The sequence below is a fragment of the Phascolarctos cinereus genome, unplaced genomic scaffold, assembly GCF_003287225.1.
Source record: "Phascolarctos cinereus isolate Bilbo 61053 unplaced genomic scaffold, phaCin_HiC Scaffold_9;HRSCAF=440, whole genome shotgun sequence".
Classification (NCBI taxonomy): domain Eukaryota; kingdom Metazoa; phylum Chordata; class Mammalia; order Diprotodontia; family Phascolarctidae; genus Phascolarctos; species Phascolarctos cinereus.
Genome location: NW_027556402.1, coordinates 50,141,155 through 50,162,105, shown reverse-complemented (window position 1 = coordinate 50,162,105; position 20,951 = coordinate 50,141,155). Strand labels below are relative to the sequence as shown.

Genomic DNA, 20,951 nt, shown 5'->3' with positions numbered 1-20,951 from the left:
AGTGAAGATGCAAAATCCTCAAGGAAGATAGGAGGGGGGGCAAGGGGAGAGGGAGGGAGAGAGAGAGATGAAGGGGAGGAGAGAAAGAGACAGACAGACAGAGAGAGATGAGGAGGAGGAGGAGGAAGGGAGAGAGAAAAAGGGGGAGAGAGAAGAGAGAGAGAGAGAGAGAGAGAGAGAGAGAGAGAGAGAGAGAGAGAGAGGAGAGAGGAGAAGAGAGAGGGGGAGGGAGGGAGGGAGAGAAAGGAAGAAAGAGAGAAGAAGGAGGGGGAGAGAGAGAGAGGGAAGAGAGAGGGAGGGAGGAAGGGAGAAAAAAGAAGAAGAAAAACATAATGATGAAAATGAAGGAGGAGGAAACCACTATATTATATACATATTTCAAACACTTTACCCCACCCACAGGAAATAACTGGTAGTAAACAAATTCTCTCTTTGAAAATATATAGCTGAAATATGTTTTAAAATCTATGGCCATATGTGATTTTCCAGCACTAAATTTGCATGCCTTTGGTCACATTAAGTCTTGTTACCCTTTGGGCTTTGACCTTTTTGCATTGGTTAAAATATTACATTGCAATAAAAACGACTACCTGCTTCGGTCTGATGACTGTTCAGAGACTGGCACTTTTTACCATCTTGGGTTTTCTGAAAGCCTTCCTGACACAAGCATTGAGCGATTCCAAATGTCTCTTTACAAATGTGCTCACAGCCTCCATTTTTATATGTGCAGGGATCAGCTCCTAAAGGAAAAAGAGACGTGTTCACAGATCTACCAGAAATATGAAAGGAAGCTATTGACTCAAATCACAATGCACAGATCCCTCTCTGGGAGAACATGTTATGCCCTCTTACACAATGATTAGGAGGTTCCCAAGAAGAGCTGTTGATCCTATATTATTTGGATGCTATGGAACGTGGCATGTGTCTGACTCTGAGACAATCCTAGGTAGAAGCATTCCTGTTTCCTGGCTCACAGTGTCCAAATAATCAAAAAGGAGACATGGTAGGACTACTCTAGTTTTCTTTTCCATTTAGTATAGCTGATGATGACACTCTCTCTAACCACTGATGCTACTGATCTTCAGCTCTAGCTAAAGGTAGTTAGCTATGCGGAATTCATTTTGTCTCTAAAGCCCAAGACCGAGAAGTCCCCATGACATATATTTGAATTCCTCTTTATTTGTACCTACAGCCATTTTTGTCATGTAAGTACATAGCCAAACAAACTTTAAAGGATAAGGAAAGATGACTGTGAGGATAGAAACAAATGTATTAGGGCACACAATACTGTATAATTTGGGACAGCTAGATGGCACAGGGTATAGAGTATCAGGCCTGCAGTCAGGAATACTCCTCTTCCTGAGTTCAAATTCAACCTCAAGCATGAGGGTTAACTGGGCAAGTCATTTAACTCTGCTTGCCTCAGTTTTCTCATCTGAAAATGAGCTGGAGAAGGAAATGGCAAACCACTTCAGTATCTTTGCCAAAAAAGCCCCAAAAGGGTTCATGACAGGTCAGACACAAGAAAAAAACAACAACTAAAATTGTATAATTTCTACCAAATTGCTTTAGTTGAAATGAAGACTAGATTTCAGGAAAACTAAAGATTTCCTCAGAGAAGTAAAAGTAGCAAAGTTCCCATACCCTCACCCCAAATCAGCAGAAGCCATCCAAATCACAACTGCATCACATTCCCAGTGTACCTGGTTTTGCCAAAGGATGGATTACAACCAAGGATGAGGGTCTCAGCATGCTGCCTCGAAGACATACCCTGTTTTTGCCAGTTCTCTTGTCCACCCTTATTACTGAAGACTTAGCCCAGTCAGAGAACCAAACATGATCCTCGAATACAGCCACAGCAAATGGGTGATCTGGAAGAAAGGCATAGCAATTAACTATACCTTTTCTTTGCAGAGTATATTTACAAAGACAAGAACTTGAAATTTAAAGTAATATGTGCAAACAGGAGAAGAGGCCACTAAACTGTACATAAGGATCTCTGCTGGCCACACATTGACTTAGAAAATCACATATTTCCATTATCTATGTTCTATTGCATTTTTATTTCTCTCGTTTAATATTTCCCAATTACATCTGAATCTGGTTCCAGAGGCACTTGGAAATGTTGCTACCCACAGCGCAGCCTTGGAGGGGGTTAGGGAGAGACTGTGTTTTACACCTTGGTGTAGTGGACGGAGAGGCCAGTGGACAGACAGACCTAAGTTCATGTCCCACCTATGACATAGCCAGGCTTTGTAAGGCCAAGGCAACGAGGTGGTTCAGTGGTGAGGGTGCTGGCCCTGGAGTAAAGAAGATGAGTTCAAATCTAGCCTCAGATGCTGACTAGCTAAGTGATCCTTAAGCTTCTTCTGCCTCAGTTTTCTCAGTTGTAAAATGGGGGCAATAATAGCAACTCTCTCACCACGTTTCTGTGAGAATCAAATGAAGTAATAGTTGTAAAGCCTTTGATAAATGCTGTCTCTTATTTTAACTGTGACCTCGGATACACTACCCACCCTCTGAGTCCGCTGGACAACTCTCAGACTATGCTGCAAGAGAGTTACTGACCAAGAACCCGATACATGTCTGGATACAAAAAGGGGGGACACACATATTTACACACACTTACCTACATAATTCCTGCAGCAGATTGAGAGGAACCAGACATTGTCTAATATTGTTAACTAGCCAACAACAGGAACATAAACTCACAAGTCTAGATGACCTGATTTTGAGTCAGGAGCCCAGGGATATGAGGTTGTGGTCAAAGGTTCAATCCCCTATGGGATCGGCTGGCTGTGTCACACTCCCAAGCATGGCCCAAACCAGATTAAAATGTAACTGGGAAATTTTGAACAAAATAAATAAAAATGCAATAAAACACTGATAATGTGAATGTGGTTTTCTAGGTTCATATGCAGCCTGCAGGGATGGTTTAGTGGCCCCTATTTCTAGTTGAGATTGACACTACTTTCCTAACTCGGGAGGTTTCTTCACAGGAAGGTGGCAAAAATGAAGCCAATAGGGGCTCTCTCTACAGCTACCCTAGAGCCAGCCAGCATGTGCTCTACCATCTCTGACATTAAGCAGACTGAGTGACTTCCAGCAAGGCACTAACTTCTTTGTCTCAATTTCTTCTTCTGTAAAATGGGGTTAAAATATCTCTTTCCTGCCCCTTTCCACCATTTGCCCTGGGAACAGTAATCAAATCAGCACTGCCATTGTTTCTGGGCAGGGCTTGTCAATCCACTGCCCAGATGGTTCCAGGAACCCTCCCAACTACTTTACCCTTCCTTGTCTACCATTCCCCTACATGTGCTGTTCCCCTTTTTAGAATGTAAATTCCTTGAGGGCAGGAATTATATTTCTTTTATATTTCTATGTCCATCTCTTAGCATTGAGTTTAACACTTAATAATTGGTTTTTACATTTATTCACCAAATCGTTGCAAGAAATGAATTTGAAAGCAATATTTGTGTAATAAGATCACAATTATCTGATGCCACTTTCTGCAACTTCCCCTCTTTTTCCCAATCCCAACCTGCAATTCAGTGCACGGGATCAGAAATTCAGACTACACACACATTCCCCGGGTGAAACTTACACCTTTTCCAGTACAAAATACTGCAATTTGCTTTTGATAAAAATTTAAGGAATGTAAACAAATTCATGGAGAGATCTAGAAAATAAATAGGGGCTCTAGGGTCCTGTTGAAAACAACACAGATGTCTACATATATTTAAAGGACACCTGCATCAACAGCATCATTGTAACTAACATTTATATAGCAGTTATTGTAAGCATTTTATAATTACTATCTCATTTGATCTTCACAACAACCCTGGGAGGTAAGTGGCATTATGACCCCCTTGAGAGATAGGAAACTGAGGCAAACCCAGGTTAAGTTACTTGCCCAGGGTCATTCAACTCATAAGTGTCTGAGACCACATTTGAACTCGGGCCTTTTTGATACCAGGCCTAGCACTCTATCCACTGTCCCATGTAACAGCATAGTCAGAATTAGTCAGAAAGATCTGGATTCAAGCCTCCCTCTAATACATACTGGCTCTATGACCCTGGACAAGTCAATTACCTACCAGGTGCCCCAGGAAGCTCCAGAAAAGTTGCTATCTGCACTGGTGGAGAACTTCCTCACTGGAAGTCATGAAAATATAGCTCCACATTAAACCCCCCAACACATACACTCTCACACAGTTGAACTAAAAAGTAGTGAGAGTGGTTTCTTTAGGTTACATGCAACAAAAAAAGTCTCATTGTTTTATAATTATACTTCATCTATGTGCATGGGATTTCTTTTCTACTTTAGCAAATCCTGATCTTGTTAATTTGGGGGAGGGACACAGAGGGAGAGAGAGAGAAGAGAGAGAGAGAGAGAGAGAGAGAGAGAGAGAGAGAGAGAGAGAGAGAGAGAGAGAGATGTATCAATCTTTTGAAGTTGTCTCTTTCTAAAGGAGAGATCTTAGAAAGATCTAATGGAAAAATCTTAGCTGAATTGGCTTCCACATGATGTTGTCTTTATATCCTGAGAGAAACTTATTTAATTTTTGCTTTTTTGTACCAAAAAAAATATATGCATGATCACTTTCCCATGTATTTAATTTCCCTAGTAGGTTTAAAAATAAGAATTAAGTTTACATAATAAAGATGATGCATACAGAATAGACAAATGAATGGAAGAATACTGAATGGATAAAGAATTCTCTAAATGACAGCAAATCAGCAGGCCAATTCATTTTTTCAAAAACATTAATATAGTGAAAGAAGCAGTTGCTTGACATGCATCTATTCATTCATTCGACAAATAAATATTCAATAGTTCTCAACCCTTTTCTAAGTATGAGGAAACTTTTTATAACATAAAGAGATTTCACAAAACCCTATGATAGTAATTACAGCATTAGGACCCACTGTTTAAAAATATGCATCATGACAAAACAAGACTATAAATTAAGTACCTTTTAAATGAATACATATTTTGTCGATCACAGCATCTGCACAGATTTGGAAAATTGTACAAGGGAAAGAGCTCTGGATTTGGCATCAGAGGAGCTAGGTTTGAATCTCATCTCTGCCACCTGGGTCACCCTCTGGGGAAGCCCACAAGTGGGGAACCCATTGGACTATGTTAAGCATTCAAGTATTTAAGCAGAGAATTTTTTGTCTTTTGTCATTGTATTCCCAGCATCTAACACAGTGCCTAGTACACTGGTGTTGTTGTTGAGGCATTCCAGTCACGCCTGACTCTTTATGACCCTATCTGAGGCTTTCTTGGCAAAGATACTAGGGTGGCTTGCTACTTCCTTCTCCAGCCCATTTTACAGATGAGGAACTGAGGCAAACAGGGTTAAGTGACTTGCCCAGGGTCACACAAATAGTAAGTGTCTGAAGCCAGATTTGAACTTATGAAGATGAGTCTTCCTGATTCCAAGCCCAACACTGATTCCAAGTACCACTTCACTACTCTATAGGAAGCATTCCATTTAGTTCATCAACTCTGTGGATTCAAGCATAAGACGAACCAGACCCAAGTTTACAGATTCAATCTATATATGGGCAATTCAGCTTTATAAAGAGAAAGAAAATCTTACTCATGGTACACCCACTGAACCATGCATGCTACATTCCTTGCCAATGGGTTTCAATGGTACAAAAAGAAGATCAGGTAAAGAGAACAGGGATTTATTTGAACCAATTCATCCCCATAGCTTAAAATAAAACACCTAGAAGTGCTTTGTTTTGAGCTACGGGTACTCAGCTTGTACTATTGATTCAAGCGAGTCAATAGGACATTTCCATACTGAAAGGGCAGAATGTTACTCCATCCAAACTGCTATAATATACAGGACATCCAAAAAGTCTTACTGCCATTTGAAGCTTTAATAACTTAAATTGCTCAAGACATTAAATTAAAGCTTTAGTAGCTTAAAATGACACTAAGACTCTTGGGACATTCTGTGTCTCAGATCTCTAGCTCTTAGCTCAGGTTGAATAAGTAGATTTGGAGTTCCATAGCAAAGAAAGTGTTCTTTCTTATACTGCTAAAAGTTTTAACAAGTTTTAGATCTTAAAAGTCAAATACTTATTTTTGTTTATATGCTGAAATTTCTTTAAAAATCTGGGGTGAATTAGTTTAACCTTCATATTCAAATATGGAGGGAGACAACTGCTAACATCCAAATTGAGCACACCACCAGATGGCATCACTCTAATGAGAAAGATTCCCTAGTTGAGAAGAATTGCATAAAGAGAAAAACAACAGATGCCGAAGAAAGGACAAATGTCATGTAATGGAACTCTGGATTTGGAGTGTTTGTTTCCCAGCTCTGTTAATTGCTGCCTGAGCAACTCTGGGCAAGTCATTAACTTCTCTGGATCTCAGTTTCTTTTTCTGTAAAACAAAGAGGTTGGATTAGATGATCTCTGAAGATCCATCTCTAAGTCTTTGGGGCAAGCAAGATAGTAAACATAACACCTGCCATGCTTTTGAACTCTCTGAAATAACATACTACCTTTCACGCACATCTATGTACTTAGGTCTCATGCTATGAAATATACTACACTGCATCTGTGACTTCATTCATATAGGTATTCCCTCCAACAATACAGATTATGACCCATCCATGGCTGCCCATCCTATGTGACTTGCATCCACTGTAAATTATACCTTCTTTAAGTTTTTAAAAATTCTTTCAAATATACTTTTACAATTGCCTAATATACTTACTAGTGTAATCTTTGATCTCTTAAATAAGGCATATAAACAAACATCTCTAGAAAACAGATATTCAAAGAAGTGTTGATTAGATCCATTAGACCTTATAATTTCTCAACTCCTGGAGAGCAAGCACTATATGTCCTTATTAACCCCTCAGCACCTAGGACAGTAGTAAATATTTATCGCCTGAATGAATGTTTATCTAACCACTAACTCATATCTATATCTACAGAAGAAGACATTTTCTGATATTAAAAAAAAAATTAAAAACACAAAAAAAGTGTTTGGAGTTTTTGTTTTTGTCTCTTAAAATTTCATTCATTATGATACAACAGAAAGAACACAGGTTTTGGAGTCTGAGGACACATTGTGAATTTCGCCCTGCTCCATCCTACCAGTATGACCTTGGACATGTAAATTAACTTCTCTGAGGCTCAGTTTCTTCATTTATAAAATGAGGAGGTTGGACTACATGATTTCCAAGGTCCCTTCCACCTCCACATCTATGATTCCATGAATATAAATAATCAAAATTACTGCATTTCAAGTGCTTTTCATCCAATATTGGAAAAATGTAGGAATGACTCAATGTTTCCTTAAATATAATAAGATCTGAACTTTATTAAACCTCAAAATGAGGACTTGTGTTACAAACTCTGAGGAAAAGATTGTATTATCTGAACTCTCTTGCTGATTCATGGATTATCTACACACACAGCTCACAATCTCTGGGGATTAGGAATCTCACTCTGGGTATATGTGTGTGTGTGCATGTGTAGGCAAACATATAATGTACATAGTAATGTCAACACAAACAATAGCAAGTAATCCTCTACCCCAAACCTCACCTACATCGTTCTGGATAAGTCTTCGGCGTCCCGACCCATCCAGATTGGCCATTTCAATAACAGATTGTTTGGCATCGCACCAATACAACTTGTCAGCTACGTAATCAATCGTTATTCCACTAGGCCAGACCAGATCAGTATTAGCTATAATCAGCCTGTCACTGCCTTGAAGAGATGAGCTTTCAATCCGTGGATTAATTCCCAAATCAGTCCAGAATAATTTCCTTTAATCCACAAAACAGAAAACAAATAAAGTTTGGAAGAATACGCTTCATTTTCCCATTATCTTACGTTTGTAAATTTCAATCTAAATTCCCTTAAAACAGACCACAGATAATCTGAAGAATAGACTAGAAGGGAAATATAACATGGAATCTTAAATAATCAATTTAAAGAAACAAAATAATTGCCTTCTATTACCCAACCACCTTGCACAAGAAATCCTAAACTTAGATCCATTCTGTCAGCTAAAAAGAAGACATCATTTTTATGACAATCTGAAGCTTATTGCTATTTTTAAATTAAATTCTATTTTTCCTTAGAAACCCATACTTAATCTTCAGTTTAATCACCTTTCAATTTTAATAGCAAAATACAATTAAACATTACAACTTTATTCCTGTCTGTTGCAATTTTGCCATCCAATGAAAGTAACATTGCATCAAGTGACCTGAAGCAAATTCAGCCAATTGGCCAATATAAGTATAATAATTCAGCTTCTGAGATGTAGCATAGCATAATGGGGAGAGACCAGAGTTCAGGGCAGGCCTCTGACATATATTGGCTGGATGACAATAGGCTAGTCATTTATGACCTTTCCGTGCCCAAAGGTAACCTTCTAAGACTATAAATTGCAAAGCATGTGCTGACCTCCATTAATAAAGGTAGCTTCCTCAGTGGGAGTTCCTTATACAGATAAAAATCACAGGTCTGGTAAGAAAGAAAAAAACGGAGGTCCCATAATAAAAATGTTAATGGCCTACCCCCCAGTAGGCTACGTAGACATATTTTATCTGTTTGTCTTGTTTCAAATAATTTATAATTCATTCATATGTTTTATCTCCTAATTTTTTAAAAAATGCTTGAGTTTTCAATAGGTTTAAGAGGATTTTTTAAAAATTGTTCCTATCAGGATACTACATCTACTGATAATCAGGGTCCTTTGAACCCTAAGCATGTCATCGAGAACAAAGCATATCTAAGATGCTGTTGTCAATCAAGGGTATAGTTTGTGTGTGTGTGGATGTGGGTGTGGGTGTGTGGGTGTGTGTGTGTGGTGTGTGTTATAAACCTCAAGTGACAAATTGATCACCACCTAAAGTCAGAATTTTTTGAGACTGAGACCTTGGGCCTTTTGGCCACATAATCTCACACACATGACATTTCCAGGAACATGCACATCCCAAGGAAACACCAAAACTGACAGATGGAAAAGGCCACCATGAGAAACCCTTAACTTGATATTGCCTTGCTACAAGGAATGTCCAAGATGAGAGACAGGCTGGTGTCTCTTTTAGGGTTATTAGAAGCACCCATTGCCTTCTCAAGCCCCAGCTCATCTGCCCTGCCCTCTTTATTTTGGAAACAGTTCTTTGAGGAACTTAAAAGCACAAACTAATCTTCAATCTAGAAATTGTTGTTAACTTCTGTTTCCTTAATTTCATTTTTTCCTTTGTTTTTCATCATAGATCCATGATTATCAATATTGTGTATATTCCAGTCTTTGATTTTTTCCCCCACTTCTTTGCATCTTAAACTAGGAATGGACTTTTAGTTTAAAAATCATATATGTTTTCAAACAGAATTCCAGAGGCATGTGGTGTGAAAATTCTCCTACTAACAAATAAAATGTCTTTGTTCTTTGAAAAAAATAAATTATCATCAGATAGAATTTTTTAAAAATAACCCCTAGCTGTCACGATTAGTGTTGAATGATGGACTAATGTCTCAAATTAGCCAGAGGAGTGAAAGTATACTAGAATGACAAGAAACAGCCCTTTGGGGAAGCACCTCTGATTTTATCATTTAGAGTTAGTCAGTTAAACCTTAAAAGACGGTCTTGTGTTTGGATTTCCACTGAACAGTAGACCTTTCAGTCTAACCCTGCATATTGATTTGTTGGCCATTAACCATATAGAACGATATAAGAAATGCCCCCATCCTCCATTAATTCATACTTGGCCGTTGGATGGACAGCAATTCCTCTTGGCTGAGACACATCTTTCTCAATGATCACTTCATTGTGTCTTCCATTCAAATCACTCCTGGCAATGTGTGATTTCCTGAAATGTATAAAACAGCAAGGAACTGAGTATCAGCTACACTTTCTAGGCAGATGCCCTTTTTTATCGTCATTCAAAGTAACAGAGACATTCCAATTTCATGGAGATGGTGATAACAGAGTGTAGTTTCTTTAACGTAAGTAAGCATGTAAGACATTTAAGACAATTAAAATATTAGCTAAAAGGCCCAAACTTTAAATGGCAGATTAAAAAATTATTTTAGTGCCTCTCTCTACATTTCTATGAAGATTATTGTTTAGAAATATCATCGGCTGGCATTTGTACCCAAAGGATATTAAAGTGCATGACTCATTCACCTTTTTCTCACTTCAGAAAGTTTATCAATGCCAGCCATCTCAGGAACCACAGATGGGACAACACCATCCTTCTCAATAATAGAATCTACCTCACAAGGTTGTGAGGATCAGACACCTACCTGGGCAGCACTTCATATTCTGAACCCTTCCTATTGCTTCCCTTACCCCGACCAAAAATCAAAACTAACTTCTAAGTTTTAGTCTTTCATCTTTGAGATGAGACGCCTAACCACATAAACTACTTCTTGCTGAGGTGCAGTGATATTTGCAATTTTAAAAGAGAGTCCTGGTTATAGTAATGCCTTAAATTAAAGGAATGAATTCCTAATGCAGAAAATTTCAATCAAGATTACCCAACAGTAGAGTAATAATAATAACAATTTATTGTCCAGTTGTGTCCTACTCTATGTGACTCCAAGGACTCTGTCCATGGGGTTTTCTTAGCAAAGATACTGGAATACCAAACAATGACCAAATGAGTCTTGGGCTGGGACCTATTTTTGGCCAATCAGTGACAGCCAGAGTGATTTGGATTTAAGGCATGCTTCTTTTTTTTTCTTTCTTAAATATAAATTTATTTATTTTTAGTTTTCAATATTTACTTCCACAAGATTTTGAGCTCCAAATTTTCACCCCATCTCGCCCCTACCCCCACCCCAAGATGGCATGCATTCTGAATATCCCTTCCCCTAGTCTGCCCTCTCTTCTATCTCTACCCCCCCCTTCTCTTATCCCCTTCCCCTTCTGTTTTCCTGTAGGGCAGGATAGACTTCTGCACCCCATTTCCTGTACTTCTTATTTCCCAGCTGAATGTGAAAACATTTTTTTTAAACATATGTTTTTAAAATTTTGGGTTCCAAATTTTCTCCCTTCCTTCCTCCCCATCCACCCAAATTGAAAAGGCAAGCAACTAAGTATAGGTTATACATGTATAGTTATGCAAAACACTTCCATATCCTACCCTCCCATTTATTCTATTCTTTCTTTTGACCCTGTCTCTCCTCAGAAGTATTTGCTTCTGATTACCCCCTTTCCCAATCTGCCCTCCTCTCTATCATCCCCCTGCTCTCTTGTCCCCTTCTCCCCCTATTTTCCTGTAGGGTAAGACAGATTTCCATACCCAATTGAATGTGTATGTTATTCCCTCCATAAGCTGAATCCTATTAGAATAAGATTCATTCATTCCCTCTCACCTTCCCTCATTTCCCCTCCACTGTAAGATCCTTTTCTTTTCTGTTTTTTTTTGTGAGATAATTTACCCCATTCTACCTCTCCCTTTCTTCTTCTCCTAGTATAATCCTCTCTCATCCCTTAATTTTATTCTCCAGATATGACCCCTTCATCTTCAACTCACCCTGTGCCATCTATCTATCTATCTATCTATCTATCTATCTATCTATCTATCTATCTATCTATCTATCTATCTATCTATCTGTCCGTCTGTCTGTCTGTCTCTCTGTCTGTCTGTCTGTCTCTCTGTCTGTCTGTCTGTCTATCTATCTATATACATACATATAATTTTTCCCTCCAACTACCCTAATACTGACAAAGGTCTCATGAGTTATAAAAATCATCTTTCCATGCAGGAATGTAAACAGTTCAACCTTAATAAGTCTCTTATGATTTCTCTTTCCTGTTTATAAGGCATGCTTCTTAAAAAAGAAATCTATCTTGTAAATCCCAAGATATCCTTTGAGGTTTCAGCCATCAAAATTAATATTCCTTTGGACAGAGAGCCCACAAGTAAGGATATGATTCCCTATGTGGACAGAGAGAGAAGAAGGAAAGGAAGGAAGGAAGGAAGGAAGGAAGGAAGGAAGGAAGGAAGGAAGGAAGGAAGGAAGGAAGGAAGGAAGGAAGGAAGGAAGGAAGGAGAGAGGGAGGGAGGAGGGAGGGAGGGAGGGAGGGAAGGAAGGAAGGAAGGAGGGAGAGAGGGAAAGAAGGAAGGAAGGAAGGAAGGAAGGAAGGAAGGAAGGAAGGAAGGAAGGAAGGAAGGAAGGAGAGGAAGGGAAGGAGAGAAGGAAGAAGGAAGGAAGGAAGGAAGGAAGGAAGGAAGGAAGGAAGGAAGGAAGGAAGGAAGGAAGGAAGGAAGGAAGGAAGGGAGGAAGGAGGAAGGGAGGGAGGGAGGGAGGGAAGGAAGGAAGGAAGGAAGGAAGGAAGGAAGGAAGGAAGGAAGGAAGGAAGGAAGGAAGGAGGAGGAGGAGGAGGGAGGGAAGGAAGGAAGGAAGGAAGGAAGGAAGGAAGGAAGGAAGGAAGGAACGGAGGGAGGGAGGGAGGGAGGAAGGAGGGAGGGAGGGAGGGAGGGAAGGAAGGGAGGGAAGAAAGAGCTGCTTTTCCCAAATGGAACTGGCCATTTGAGTCCCCAGTGGGGCAGCTACCACGATTCACAGATTGTTGATTGTTGTTCGTCCTTCCTTCTCAAAGAGAACTATGACATCAGGAAGGTGATGTCATGACTTTCAAGTGAATTGGATTTAAGTGAGGCAGTGCCTTGCAAAGTCTCCAACCTCACTCTCTCCTCCAGAGTCATCTGGGTCCAGTGGCAAGATATACCATGTTTCACTACGTAATCATTGAAGATTTCATGCCAAATTTTTTGCCCAAAAGTGGGGTGCAACCATCATGTGAAGCTTTTTAAATTGTGCCTATATTACTTAAAAATCATTTTTTACTAAACTGTCTTTGGTGCAAAATTAGGATGCACAGAATACTCATGAATATACATTCAAATTGAATACTGACAATACACATGCACTGAGAATTCTAGGCTCAGGATTCACGAAGCACGAGAGATAAATGTGTATCCATGTGGTGCTGGTGAATACATTGCTGCTCTGTTTACCTTTTAAGCAGAAACAGAATTATACCACGCAACAATTATGCAATGAAAGATTATAAACCAATTTTTGGACTGAAAAAACAGGGCGCAACAATTATGCAACGGCCACAATTATGCAGTGAAATATGGTAGATCAGGACAACTGGAGATGGTCATGCAGCGGGAGACCTTGGCCTTTTTAAGCTAAAGTCTTTCCTAGGTCTCAGTCTGACTGAGGCAATTAAACAGCAATTGTTTCTGTTTTGCCCAGAAACCCTGAAGATCCTCCCCTCCCAGACTGATTTTTTTTATTTGACTAGGTGAAAGAGACCTATTACCTCATTTTTTGACCTGGGAAAGACCTCAGCTTAGAAAGGCTGAGGTCTCCCACTATATGTGGAGCCATTTCTAGTCATCCTGATCTATATCTGGCCACTGGGACCAGATGGCTCTGGAGCAGAGAGTGAGCCTGGTGACCTTGCACAGCCCTCCCTCACTTAAATCCAATTCACTTGCAAGTCATGACATCACCTTCCCGATGTCATGGTCCCCTTTGAAAACCAAGGACAAACAACACCCCCAAACTGGAGTGCCATTTCCTTCCCCAGTGTGCCTACCATTTTATATATGAGGACCTGAGGCAAACAGTGGTTAAGTGACTTGTTCAGGGTCACACAGCTAGTAAGCATCTGAGGCCAGATTTAAACTCAGATCTTCCTGACCTGAGTTCTGGTGCTCTATTGACTGTACCACCTAGGTAACTCAATAATAATAATAGCTAACATTTATATAGTGTTTACCATGCACCAGGAACTGTACTAAGCACTTTACAATTATGATGTCATTTGGTCCTCACAACAATCCTTTGAGGAAGGTGGTATTATTATTCCCATTTCACAGATGAGAAAACTGGGACAAACAGAAGTTAAATGACTCAGACACAAATGTCAGGCAGGCACAAAGGTCTTCCTCCCTCCCAAGTTCTGCAGAAACTTCAGGGGGAAGGAGGCGGCTTCTCTACAGTTCATCCAAGCCTACTTGGTAGAAGGCAACACAATACAATGGGGGAAAAGCACTTGACTCTGGAGTCAAAGGACTCAGGTTCAAATCCCATCTCTGATAGGTTCTACTTGTATGATTGTGTGGAAGTAATTAACTTGTTCAGGTTTCAGTTTCCTCATCTGTAAGATGAAGGGCTTGGACCAAGAAGTTTCTGCAGCTGCTGACTCCAGCTCCATGACCTTACAATTTGATCTTTGAATCTTATGATTCAAAAAATAGAGCGCAAGAAGTTATTTCTGACCAAGTGTATGTTTAGAGAGTAGTAGGGAGTGACCAAGAAAAAAAAAAATTCTGGGAATAGGGTGGGTCTGTTGAGGGACTTGTAAACTGAGGAAATGTAAATGTAATTTTTTTAAAACTGCATTGTGACTTTAATGCCCAGTTTTAAAAGAGAATTTCACATTATGAATGAATTGGTAATAAGAAGAATAACGACGAATATTTTTTTTTAATTTTTAACTCTACGTGTCACTCTATGGTTACATACTCACAAATAACTGCCACGGAGCTGCATTATAGAAATGACCCCTGGGGCAAATTTTGACCCAGTTCCTGAGACAGGGGAGGGGTTGAATTATCTGATTTCAATGTAAGCATCTTCTCTAAATTCTTGTTACTGTTAGTATGAGTTATTATATGCAAATTATTTGAGAGGAAAATAAGCTCTTGAATATTCAGTAATTTCAGGGTAGGGTTGCTGGAATTTATATTTCTAGTTCCTTCCCTCACCCACATTCTCAGAAGCAAGACAGAAAGCTATTCTCAGACTCTGGTAGTTGCTGTGTGGAAATCAAAGCAATGGGGCCTTCTGAGTTCATATGAGTTCAAGCATAACCCTGATAGGGTGTGACAGTCCTCTTTGGTTATCTTTTATAGAAATTGCTCCAGTCCTACTGGGAATTCTGGAAGGAAAGTGCTCACCCTGCTTTCAGGTTGAAAGATTTCCATCCAGAAACCCAGGAGAGCAATTTTGCCAAAGCAGGCCTCCTAGCCTTGAGAGAGTAAGTAGTTTTCACACATGGTTACCCAACTCATCCTGATTGGTGACTTTTTTCTTCCCAGCTGTCTGATATTTGGGAATCAAGATTCCCAATCACCTTAATGATATTCACACCAGTAACAGGATTCTCAGTTGGTTTTCTTTCTCCATTTAGATGCTTGATTGTATTTTTATTCTTTCCTATACCAATACAAAGTATATTAATTGGCTAAGAATTACCATGTGACCAAAAGCATGTGAATGATATTTAAATTCTGTTTTCAACTAACATCAAGGTTTAAAACCATAAACATCTCATTTCCAGGCAAATTAAAGGCTTGGTTTCAGCAGCTGGGATGCCAGCTATGAGGGTCTTAAGAATGGCTTATCATTACTGTATGTAATGAACCAGGGAATTGGGACCCTAATCCTCAGGGCACCTCCTTGAAAGCCTATCCCCCAAAGGCACTGTTTCCGGAGTTGGCACTGCAATGCAATGAATCAAAGACAGTTAAAATTAGAGGTGCCACAAGAGTGTGGGGAAACATGGGGAGGCTCAGCAACTTTGAGCTGGGTTGAGAACAGTTAACATCTGCTCTCCAAGGCAAGTTTTCCTGATCTGAATAAATTGGGGTTATACGTGTATTATGGATGCACAGAAGGCATCACAATTTTTTCTAAATAAATACCTTTAAGAGGTTGTTGTTATTGCTATCATTAACAGACCTCTGATCTTATTTCATGAGTAGTTGACAGTAGTAGCGAGCGACCAAGAAAAAAAACAATTCTGGGAATATGGTGGGTCTGTTAAGGGACTGAGGAAATGTAAAAAGGGGAATGTTTTTAAAACTGCATTGTGACTTTAATGCTCGGTTTTAAAAGAGAATTTCACATTATGAATGAATTGGTAGTAAGAATAATGATGAATATTTTTTTTAATTTTTAACCCTATGTGTCACTCTATGGTTACATACTCACAAGTAACTGCCACTGAGCTGCATTTTAGGCAAGAGAGAAATGACCAGTGGGCTCTCTTGGTCCAATGTATTACGGTAATCTCTTCTTGGGATAAAAGTCTCCCGATGAGAAGTATTTAGAAGTAAAGTATGGTGTAATCCTCCTTACATTGTATATACCTTCTTATACAAATTATGTGTGTCTATATACAGAGATAGATATAGATATATAGACACACATATACATACATATATGTTCATATACATACATATGTGTGATTATGTGTGTAACTCTGTGTGTGTGTGTGTGTGTGTGTAGTCCTCACTAGGAGCTCTCTATACTAATGAAATCATGGGCCCACCCAAATGTGTGTCTACACATATCATGTATATATGTACGTACACACATACAAATGGCCATACATAAATACATTTGCATGTATATATGTGTATATGTATCCATATATTGTGTACATGTGTATAAATATAAACATAATAGCACAGTGGCAAATTTCTAGGACTATAATTTGCAAATCAGAAGCCAATCATTTGTGGGGGAGAGAGAAAGACAAGGAAAGACAGAAACAGAGAGAGAGACAAAGAGACAGAGATGAAGAGACAGAGTGGGGATAGACAGAGACAAAGATCGGGGTGGAGAGATAGCCCACAGAGACAGAGAAAGCCCCCCTTTAACATGCACAGGATATTTATATATGTGTGTATGTATCCATATATTGTGTACATGTGTATATACATATGCACAGTAGTGTGGTAGCAAATTTCTATTTGCAGAGCAGAGGCCAATCCTTTGTGGGGGAAAGAGAAAGACAAGGACAGACAGAAACAGAAAGAAAGAGTGAGACAGAAAGACAGAGATAGAGAGGGAGGGAGAGAGGCAGGGTGGGGATAGTCAAAGACAGAGATGGGGGTGGGGAGACAGCAGACAGAGACAGAGAGAGCCCACCTCTGACACAGAGAGGATATGTAACTCTGGCCAAGTCATTAACTTCTCAGTTATAGTCTACATTGGTAGTGGGAGAATTAAATTCTCCCCAAAATTCCCACACTCTCTCCCTTTCCACTGGAGTGGGGGTGGGGAGAACACTTCTGGATAAGCCTTAAAAAGCCTTGTTTTGTCCAGCACCGGGGACCAAAGCAGGCTTTCTGGAGTCACACGGGCCCAAACCCAAAGCCTTGGTGTTCACTGCTACAGTCACGATCACTAAAGCTCTATAATTCTGCTTTCACAAAGATGTGTGAGGTTACTAACTGGAATCATAGAATCTTAAATGCTGAAAGGGCCTTCGAGGTCATTCATTCCAAGCCCCTTCGTTTAGGGCCTGAAAAGTTAATGGCAGACCTGGGACTGTGACACAGGCCTCTTGGCTCCACCCCCATTCCCACAGTTTAGGACTCTTTCCCCTATACTGGCTAAAGTGGAAGTCAAGCAGAATAAATCTAATTATTTCTCTTCTACCTGAAAATCATTTAAGCCAACTCCAGGTAACTGGGTGGCATAGTGGATAAAGCAGAGCGTAGAGTGAGGAATACTAAATTCAAATCCTTCTCCAGAAACCTTCTAGCCATGTTATCCTCTCAGACTAATTTTCTTCTTCTGTAAAATGGGCATGATAATAGCCCTACCTCATAGCATTGTTGTGAAAATCAAATGTCACCTGCTATGTTAATGTTAGCTACTAGTATCCATACTGACCCCGATTTGAGCTTTATGGTTTATAGTCAGGATATAAAAATATCACCCAATATCCCAAATAGGATGTTCTTCAGCTCTCTGCTCAGTATATCTGCTGCCTCTGCAAAGGCCAGAAAGAAGCTTCTGGCAAGAGCAGAGGGATCCTTTCTTATGTCCCCTTCCATGACTCTGTGTCCCACGCAAGCGAAACCCCACCACACAAAGGTGTTTCATTTGTAAACGGTCGCACCAGGCAGCCCAGAAAACGGAGTGGCTAGGGGAAGCCCAGAAGGTCTCTGAAGGCTCTGTCTCCTGTGAAATGGGCATAATAATAGCACATCTACCTCCCACAGTTGTTGTGAGAATTAAAGGAGGAAATATTTGTAAGGCATTTAGCCTAACACCTGGCACTTAGCAAACATTATATAAATGTTAGCAATTGTTGTTATTGTCATTAATTATTAGCTCCTTATATATCTTATATAAATGCACTTCTGGGGAATCACGAAGAATTCTCAGAGTTAGAAGGGACTTCCTAGGGAAGGGGTGGGGGAACCTGCGGCCTTGAGGCTACATGTGGCCTTCTAGGTCCTCAAGTGTGGCCCTTTGACAGAACCCAAACTTCACAGAACAAATCCCCTTAATAAAAGGATTTGTTCAGTAAAACTTAGACTCAATCAAAAGGCTGTACCCAAGAACCTAGAAGGCCACAAGTGGTTTCAGGGCCAAAGGTTGCCCATCCCTGTGTTGGGGAATTTAGTCCAAACCATAACTGAACAAGGCTCTCCCAGACAAGTCATTCAAACTTTGACTAAACACATCAAGTGAAGGGGAAGCCACTACCTCCCTGCCCTCTCCTCACTGTGAGACATCTGATTCCATTTGGGGATAATTCTAATTGTTAAGAAATTTTTCCAGACATCAAGCCTAAATTTGTGCACCTGTCACCCCTAGTTCTGTCCTCTGAGGCCAAGCAGAATAAGTCTAATCCCTTTTCTGATGGACAATTCTTCAGATCCTTGAAGACAACCATCACGTCATCCACCATCCCCACCTCCCAACCTCCAACTTCAAATCGTCTTCTCTATTTTCCTTCAGATGATTCCCAAAAGGCATGAGCTTAATTCTCTTAACCCTACCGAATGCTCTCCTCTAGACAATCTCTGTTTTATCAGTGTTCTTCTTAAAATACAGTGCCCCCAAGTGAACACTGATAAAATATGTTTCCTATGTGATCTGACCTGAGCTGGACTACCAGCTTCCTAATCATGGGCATCTGTTTCTCTTAATGCAGTTTAATAATACATCAGCTTTTTGTACACCATTGTCTCATCCTGAATCAACAGGCCATTAAAGTCTTTTTTTTTTATGAAATACCAACCATACCTCCCTCATCTTGTATTTGGGAAACTGAATTTTTGAACCCATATGTAACACTTTACTTTTATGCCTATTCAAATTCATCTTATTATTAGATTCAGCCAAGATTTCTAGCCCGTCAAGATCTTTTTGGATTCTGACTCTATCTTTTTATGTGATAACAGAGCTCTACTTTCCCAGCTGTTTGTCACCTTCAAATTTGATAAATATGCCATTTATCCTTTAATCCAAGTCATTGATAAAAATATTGAACAGCACAGAGATAGGCACAGATGCCCAGGGCTCTCCACAGTAGACCTCCTTCCAAAGTGACACTGAACCATTAATTGGTTGCACTCTTTAGGTCCATTCAATCAGTTCTAAATTCATCTAACTCAACCATCATCTATTTCATAACTCTCCTTCTTACCACAAGAATACTATGAATTTAATAAATGCTTTGCAAAAATATAGGTAAATTCTGTCTACAGCATTCCCCAGATCTAGTAGCCCATCAAACAAGAAATTAATTTTAATCTGGTATGAATAGTTCTTGATAAAGCTAGCCTAGCTTTTTGTGACCACTATTCCTTTTTCTATATGTTCACAAACCATCTTTTTAATAGCGTGATCTAGAAATATATTCTAATTTCAAATCTCGCCTCTTCTATGGACAAAGCTTTCCCTACATACCCTACTTGAAGTGATCTCTTGCCCTCATAACTCTTACTGTATTTACTGACTCCACCATTTATCAATAAATCTTGTAATAATTTGTGACATCTTATATTGTCATTCAAGTCAAAAAACATGTATTAGGAGCTTACTATGTGCCAGGCACTGTGGTAAATTCAGCATTTGTACATTTATGTTTTGTCTCCGCAACCAGACTATAAACTCTTTGAGGACGTGAGCCTAAGTTATACTTTTTTTGCACCTTTATAGTGCTTAGCACAGTGCTCTCCATAGGTCTGAAAAAATATGTGTTGATTGGATTTGATTTACTCTAAGACAAGCTTGGATTTTCCTTGATTACAACAGAATTAGCAATAGATTAACTGGCTGCTCTGGGTGCCCCTAGAATCGCTGTCCCACCTCCGTCTAGCTCTGTTTCTTCTTTTCTCCACACTCAGAAGACAGAATAACTATTGTGCCCCTCCATGCAAGGTAAAGAAGAAAACTGTCCATTTCAACCTATCACGTCATTTCCTAATCTTTGTGTCCTACTTAATAAGTGGGGGGAAAAAGCATACCCTCGGTCTGTCCAATAGAATTTACGGTTGATCCAATCCACAGCAATACTTTCCGGTGTGTCTATTGCTTCCTGAATGAGTATTTCACGCTCTGAGCCATCCATGTTAGCTCTCTCTATCCACTTCAGTGTTGTGTGTGCAAAGTAAATCTATAAAAGAAAAAGACAGGATTCTTTCTGATTACTTTATTTAAAAAAAAAAAGATGTGAGGGGAATGGCAAACTCTTTATTCATTTTAATTTTTTTAAATTTCATGTCTGTCTGCACTTGCTATTCATGGTATGCTAATCTCATCCATTAGTTAAGAATTCAGCCTTTGTTTTGCAATCCATATTATTTCTACAATCTGCATATCCTAAGCAATTAGTGAGAGATGAGATGTGATCCCATGCCCCTGACTCCCAAGTGCTGAACTGAGAGTCCAGAAAATAGGCTGCCAGTTCCAGGTCTGCAGCTAGTTCATTGAGTGACCTTGGGTACTCCCCTGTACTCAGAGATGTGCTAGAGCCAGCTTGAGTCCTGGCTAAAGAGAGATGATTGTTATATTTTCAACGTGAGAACCTATATGTCAAAAGTCAGCAAATGCTGCAAACCAGGACTTACTTGTGTTGATTGCCTAGACTTCAGAAATTGACAGAGAAAATATTA

The 20,951-nt window shown here is 39.6% G+C and overlaps 1 protein-coding gene across 4 annotated transcripts in view; it reads right to left on the bottom strand.

Moving 5' to 3' along the window:
• The window catches only part of EGF (epidermal growth factor), a 149,123-nt gene that overhangs the window by 48,473 nt on the left and 79,699 nt on the right, over window positions 1–20,951 (bottom strand). For 3 of the 4 annotated variants that reach the window (XM_021001370.2, XM_021001371.2, XM_021001373.2), the window contains 5 exons: window positions 20,304–20,452; window positions 9,762–9,866; window positions 7,585–7,808; window positions 1,704–1,871; window positions 588–740 (listed from right to left, as the gene is read on the bottom strand). In XM_021001370.2, the coding sequence (XP_020857029.1) occupies window positions 588–740; window positions 1,704–1,871; window positions 7,585–7,808; window positions 9,762–9,866; window positions 20,304–20,452 (799 nt within the window). The remainder of the gene's footprint in view (window positions 1–587; window positions 741–1,703; window positions 1,872–7,584; window positions 7,809–9,761; window positions 9,867–20,303; window positions 20,453–20,951) is intronic. The other variant, XM_021001372.2, reaches the window with a different exon arrangement.